Source organism: Vespa mandarinia, chromosome 10 (assembly GCF_050613455.1).
Source record: "Vespa mandarinia isolate Hongniang chromosome 10, ASM5061345v1, whole genome shotgun sequence".
Lineage (NCBI taxonomy): Eukaryota > Metazoa > Arthropoda > Insecta > Hymenoptera > Vespidae > Vespa > Vespa mandarinia.
In genome coordinates this window covers 4380001-4387500 of record NC_140819.1, presented here as the reverse complement: position 1 = coordinate 4387500, position 7500 = coordinate 4380001, and the positions used below count along the sequence as shown (strand labels likewise).

Sequence of the window (7500 nt, the reverse complement as noted above, 5' to 3'; positions counted from 1 at the left end):
AGGAAAAAAAAAAGTAAATAAATAAATAAAAAAAAAAAAAAAAAAAGAAAAGAAGTTTAAGCATACTGTATTAATTGATTAATGAATTTTTATCACAATCGGACAATTTCACTCGTGCCTTTTGATAACGTACAAAATTTTTAAATCCTTTATATAAATATACAATAAAAATTTTCTCTCAGAATCCAATTAAAAAAGAAAAAGAAATAAAAAAAAAAAAAATTATCAAATAGATAAAATTATCAATTAAGCAATAACACAAGTAATTTATATATATATATATATATATATATATATTATACCTCATTAATTTATTACGACTATATATATAAAGTTTGTATTAACTTTCAATCGTCTCTTTTACTCTTTTTTTTTTTTTTTTTTTTTTTTTTACGAAGAAACAATTCTTGATAATTACGTACTTGAAACGAAGTGTCGAGTCGGAGTCGACATTGAAAGTAACGAAGGCATTATTTTCAAGCAAACGAGTAATTAAGCTTTGAAAACGAATGAGCATGGACAATGAAGATTTGTCGAGAGACTCGTGATTCTGATTTAAAACCTCTTAAAACGCGAAGTTATCCGAAGTAACGATTGAACAAAACGATGAGATACGCTCGACGCAAATGACTTTCTTTTTACCCCTTTCTTTGTATCTCTCTCTCTCTCTCTCTCTCTCTCTCTCTCTCTCTCTGTCTCTGTCTCCCCCTCTGTCTTTCTCTTTCTTTTTTTTTTCATTTTTTTTCTCTTTCTTCGTCATCTTCTTCTTCTTCTTCTTCTTCTTTTTCTTCATCTCTGGTATCTCGAGACCGCTAAAATTAGCGCTTTAACAGGGGGTCGTCAGAGTGGCAATTTACTACAAGCGCGCAAAAGCGTTTCAATGCTATAACACACGCTTTTCTTTTATAATACGACCCCTTTTTCCTTTCTCCAACGTTTATCCAAAGCACTTTTGCGGCTTTCGATAAAAGACGGACAAAAGGTGTATGTATTTGGTCGGAGGGGGGGGGGGCAGAGGGAATATATATAAATATATATATCTTTTCACAGTAAAAATCAGCAAAGATCTTTTGACATTTTACGAGACTTTACAATAGAGAGAACGGGGTAAAAAGGAAAAAAAAAAAAAAATTAAAAATAAAAAAAAAATCAAGCAATATAGATCGTACGATCGAAATGATCGATCGATCAATCCATTCCATTTTCCTACGGTCTTTCATGATAACAATGTCATCGAAACGAACGTTATTGGCTTAAATACGAATGATTGATATTTTATTGTACGTAAATTTTTTTTCTGTACACAAAAAAGCAAATTTAAACAAAAATAAAATAACAAAAAAAGAAAAGAAAAAAAAAAAAAAGAAAAAAAGAACAAAATGATACGAATGTTTAACCTTTAAAAAAAGATCGATATAAAGTTCGACGTCCCTGGATAATACAAAAAAAAAAAAAAAAAAGAAAAAAAAAGAAAAAAAAAAGGAACTACCTCCAGAATGTACAAAGGGTAGGAGGAGTAAAAAAAAAAAGGAAAAGATAAAAAAAAAGAAGATGAACTGGGAGGGGCGAGGATAGTGGGGTAGGGGAGGCGGGCTAGAAAAAAGAAAAAGCTTTTTCGTCGATAGATAAAACGATATATAAAAGAAGAAAAGTCGTTGATTGCTGACGAATATGACATACGTTTAACGCGTATTAAAATAGAAAAGTGCAAACCGAGAGATCGAGCCGAAGCTTTCCGGCTCGAATCGCGCCCGATGAACTGTGACCTTTGCTTGCACCCTCTTTCTCTTTCTCTCTCTTTCTCTCTTTCTCTCTCTCTCTCTCTCTCTCTCTCTCTCTCTCGATCTCTATCCTCTGTCTCTGTTGTGCATTCGAAGCAACGTTTTATGTTTCGATGATCAAAGAGAGCAAGCAATGGGCACCTACGTTTACCTCGAGTGACGTTAATACGTATACCGTGTGGGGTTGTCTGTGAGGTCGTTTTTAGACCCGGCACACAGGCATACATAATATTACTTTTTACCTTCGAACGTGGGCATATCATTATTCTTTGTTAATGTAAAATATCAAATGCGCGTTCTACTTTCGGGAAAAAAAAAAAAAAGAAAAAAAAAAAAATAAAGATATTATTAAATATATATAAAAAATTGTAAGAAACTTTAGAAAACAATGTTTCTCATTTTATTTTCTTTCTCTTCTACTTTATTCTTCCTTTCTTGCTTTCTAACTTCTTTCTTTCTTTCTTTCCTTCTTGTTCCGAAATATATCGTACGCGATATACGTAAAGGAGGAAAAGATTATTGGAGTTATCCTTATATACAAAAGCCAATACATAAAGGAAGAAGTTAATAGTTATTCCTTGTATGTAAAAAGAAAGAAAAAAAAAAAAATAGAAGAAAAAGGAAAAAAAAAGAAAAAAAAAAAAATGGGAAGAAGAATATATTCTTTCGCCGATGTTTTTTTTCTCTCTCCTCTATACATACACGAACGAACATCATTGACTTATCTTAATATAAGGTCGGATACATAGAAGGAGAAATTCTTTTTTATTCACAAAACAAAAAGGAAAAAAAAAAACCAGGACGAACGTATTATTTTTTATTTCTTATTTGTGACACGTGAATAAAAGAAGGTAACAAAATAGATTCAATTTGTTAATGATTTCGATGATATAGGTAATGACAATCATTATAACGTGAGGAAGTTAATTGAATACGAAAGAATGATCGATAATAAAAATAAAAATAAAAAAGGAACTATACATATGTATGTATATATATATATATATATATATATATATATATAAATAAATAAATATATCTACATATATATTAAAAATTCGTACCGGCTTCGAGTCGAGCCGGCGAGCCATCGGGCACGGACTTGATTTGAGATTTCGGCGTGCCCTCGCTCATGATTTCGAGGTGTCTTCGATCCTCCCGCGGACTAACAATCCAGGGAGGGGTCGGGGTATGGCGGGGATAGTTAAGAGAACGTTAAGCTCCCTCTTTCAGGTTCCTCCTGGGATAGGTTTACCCCTGGTGAAATCTATAGTCGAATCTGCGGCGAACGTTTCTTCTCCTTTCTTTCTCTTCTTACTCTTCTTTTTCTTCTTCTTCTTCTTCTATTTTTTCCTCCTTCGACTTCTTTTTTAACCACGTAACCGTTGTCAAGGTTGATCTTAAAACACGAGGTGCGATCTCTTTGTCGTAACACTTTCGACAACATTCACGAGTGTGTCATGCTTCTTTTCTCTCTCCTCTATCTCTCTCTATCTCTTTCTTTCTTTCTCTTTCTCTCACTGACTCTCTCTCTCTCTCTCTCTCTACTATTTATATATACATATATACATATATTTATATATATATATATATATATGTATATATATATATATATACACACAAGAAGGAAGGGAAGGGAGGGATGATGACTGATTAGTATAGGTGCAAGATGAGATTCCTATTGGAAGAATTTAGAGCTCGACTAGAATCTCGCGTCCACGAGGTATCTCCTCTTGCGGATGCTGCGGACAGGGTCGAGAGAAAGAGAGAGACAGAGAGAAAGAGAGAGAGAGAGAGAGAGAGAGAAAGAGAGAGATAAAAATAGAGAGAGAAAGAAGCTTTCCCACTCGCGGAAGGACGTGGGAGAGGCGCGCGCGCACACCCACCGATGGGTACAATCTTTGAGGCTAGCTAACTCTTTACCAGCTAGCTTTCGGATAGCTCACGAGGACGATAACGACGAGGGATAAGCACGATGATGAAGACAATCGACGACGACGACGACGACGACGACGACGACGACGACGACGACGACGATCGACGATCGACGATCGACGACGGCGACGGCGACGGCGACGGCGACGAATACGACGACGACGACGACGACGACGACGACGACGACGACGACGACAACAGCGGCGGCGAATACGACGACGTATACGACGAAAACGACGACGACGACGACGACGGCGACGACGACGACGACGACGACGACGACGACGACGACGGCGACGGCGGCGACGACGCGAGGGTAGCTTTCCCTCGCGGAAACCTCGACTGATGGGGGTCGGAGAGGAACACTCCCGGCTTTTCCAGGGCTCTCTCTCCTTCCTCTCGCTGATCTACGCGCGCGCACATCCTCTCTCTCTCTCTCTCTCTCTATTTTCCTCGCTCTTTATCTCTCTCTCTTTCTCTCTCTCTCTCTGCTATCCTCCCTTTGGCTCTGTACCTCCTCTCCTCTTCCAATGTTACATCTCTCTCTCGCTCTCTCACTCCTTCCCCCACTCTCTCTCTCTCTCACTCTTTCCCTCTCTCTCTCTCTCTCTCTCTCTCTCTCTCCTCCTTCTCTGTGCACCTCTCCTCCGATGTTTCACCTATGTATCTCTATCTTGTGTTACACACCTATGTACGTATGTATATATGTATGTACGTACGTACGTACGTACGTATGCATCTATGGATGTCTCTCTCTTTCTATCTTCATCGTGTATATCACCTATGTACCTATATCTCTCTCACTCTCTCTCTATCTTTACCTCTTCTCCATTTTCACTATATTCGCATCTCTTCCTTTCTCTCTCTCTCTCTCTCTCGCTCTCTCTTTCTCTCTCTCATTCTTTCTCTTTTTTACCTCCTCCTATCCCTTTCCTTCCTTCCTTCACTCTTCCAGTATTTCTATATCTTTTCTCTTTCCCTCTTATAGTCGAGCCACGATGTCCCGGGCGTAGTGAGCAGCCCATCCGCTTTTCAACCCTCGTCCCGCGCCTGCGCTCTCTCTCTCTCTCTCTCTTTCTCTCTCTCTCTCTCTCTCTATCTCTTTCTCACTCTATATATATATGTCGAGCTTTCCCCGCTCCAGTAAAATCTCCCACCAGCTCGCAGCTTCCATCCATTCCTCTCTCTCTCTCTCTCTCTCTCTCTCCCTCTGTCTTTCTCTCTGTCTACCCCTAACTCCACCTACCTCTTTTCATCCCCCTAGTTCTGAGCTCGCGGCAGCGCCGCGCCGCGCCCGTGCACCCCTTCTTTGTCGCGCCGAAAGTCGGCCCGACGATTTTCCAACCGACCGATCGAAAACCTCCATGAGAGGTCACATCATCGATCGACGTTTATCTTTATTATGGTTACCACTTCCTTTTAATTAAGCAAGGATGCTGGGATATATTGATTGATTATTTGTTTTTTCTCATTTTATTTCTTTTCCCGTATATTTTCGTTGTATACTTTAATAATGATCATATATATATATATATATATATATATATATATATATATATGTTGTGAATTAATTAAAATATTTCAAGATGATATTTTAATATTAAAATATGTTAATAGATATTATAAATTTTTGTTCTTTGATATAAGATTTAATCCTTAAATAATAATATACTATAATTATTTATAGAATTAATATATATATATATACATAAGCAGTTATAGTTTAAAATAATATTAGTCTATTCATGTAATAGACTTTAATAATGTACATAAATAATAAATTAACGTTATTACACAATATTCGGGGGAAAACTAGTTCATCCTCAATTACGCCGTAGAACTCTTGCGAATAATATTTCACGTGTGCCTATGTAAATAATAATAAAAATATATATATATATATATATTCATATAATACGGATACGTACACATCGATAATTGATCGAAATATAATATTCGTTACGGAATAAAATAATGTTAATAGAATTATGATTTTTTTTTATTAAATAATAATCATCTTATTATGTTTTCCTTTTTGTTAAGTAAAAATAAAATAACGTTAAAAACGATCTCCGATATATTAATAAACTTATGTTAACTCATAACACTTCGATACATTTTATTCGATACGTTTACACGTTAACTCATCTATGGGGATTGGTGGATGATACCTGTGGTTGGGGATAAAGAAAGAGAGAAAAAAAAGAGAGAGAGAGAGAGAGAGAGAAAAAAAAAAGAAATTCTCGAAGCTTCAATAGACCTGAAACTTTTAATCGGACATGTACAGACTTGGATGCGTAATAAGCGAATTAATTTCATTCGTCCTAACCGTGCAAAATTTTCACATAGAACCGAAACTTTTCCTCACTCCGAGAAGTTTCCCGCTGTTAACCGAAATTTACTTTTGCTTTGAACGCGCGACGGGAACGTTAAAACTCGACTACATTTTGTCTCGTAACTTCCCTGTTTTGAAACTTCGTCTTCAAATTATTTCTCATTTCTCGTCCTAGAAAATATTCATTGGCAATAATAGCAAAAGAAAAGAAAAAAGAAAAAAAAAAAAAAAAACAGGAAAAAAAGGAAAAGAAAAAAGAAAAAAGAAGAAGAAGAAGAAGAAGAAGACGAAGAAGAAAAAGAAAGATAAAAAAAAAAAAAAAAAAGAAGGAAGTTCGTCGTATTCGTATGAAACGACGAAATAAGTTGCCAAAGAGAGTTCACCGTTGGTTATAAAAATGTCTCATTTATATGGTTGACTCTGGAGTCCAATTTTTTTTTTTTCTTCTGCCTCTTTTCCTTTTTTTTTTTTTTCTTTATTTTATTTTTTCATAGATAAATTTATCCGATAGACAACGATACGTAAATAACTAGATGAAAAAGGAAAAAAAAAAAAAAAAAAAAAAAGAAAAGTAAATAAATAAATGAAAAGAATTTTCCTGTCATTTTATTATTATTTTTTTTCTTTTCTTTTTTTTTTTTTTTTTTAATCTAGGTATATCAAACTTTTCAGTATTATTACAAAAGGTTATGAATTAAGATTATAAAAAAATAATTGTATACAGTCAAGAAATTTGTTCATTAAATATGTGTATCATTAATGGATAGAAATATGATCATCGAACATTGGGGGCGGAGGAGGGGAAGGGAAGGGGAGGGGAGGGGAAGGGGAGGGGAGGGGAAAGAAAAGAAAAAAAAAAGAAAAGAAAAAAGCAAAGTTTAGATTTAAATTTTTAATTTCAATCAACAACCTCTCGTGCACTTTCTTTTTCTTTCATTTTAATCGTTCGACATTCGATATCCTCTCTACTCTACTCGTACCACTTCAGCGAGCGTTAGAAACTCTATCCGACGACTTTATTATTTTAAAGGAAATCAACTCCGACTTTTCTTTTAACTTTTTTTTTTTTAACGATTTTCACCCTCGCACCCTCCGACCCCTTTTAAAGTTTATCATCTTCCGACGGCACTTCAAGAAATAACGATTTTTGAGAGTAGACCCCCGTCCATCCACCCACCCAACCACCCACCTACCCCCCCTCCCCCTAATCTAAGAGGTGGAAATATTTTCTAATTCCTTCGAAGTCAATTTTTGCGAATAATATTTTTTGCAACGTCGATCATCTATCCCGCTTACGTATATATATATATATTTTTTTTTTAATTTTAAAAAATCTTTAAAAAATCTTTAAAGAGGTTTCAATGTATTCAATGTCGACGATTGTTTTTTTTCTTTTTTTCTTTCTTTTTTTTTTTTTTTTTTTTTTTTTTATTACGTTATTACGTCATT

The 7500-nt window shown here is 35.3% G+C and overlaps 1 protein-coding gene across 8 annotated transcripts in view; it reads right to left on the bottom strand.

Annotated features, from left to right (window-relative positions):
* kcc (solute carrier family 12 member kcc) overlaps positions 1–7500 on the bottom strand; it is a 92410-nt gene that overhangs the window by 24904 nt on the left and 60006 nt on the right. Inside the window, exons 1-2 of one of the 8 annotated variants that reach the window (XM_035876840.2) lie at positions 3668–3853; positions 2846–3180 (exon numbers count right to left, since the gene is read on the bottom strand). The exons of 5 other annotated variants lie outside the window; for them this stretch is intronic. In XM_035876840.2, the coding sequence (XP_035732733.1) occupies positions 2846–2915 (70 nt within the window). In that variant the 5' untranslated portion in view covers positions 2916–3180; positions 3668–3853. Of the gene's footprint in view, positions 1–2845; positions 3199–3667; positions 3854–7500 lie in introns of those variants that run through there. 2 more of the 8 variants (XM_035876841.2, XM_085659864.1) reach the window with 2 other exon arrangements.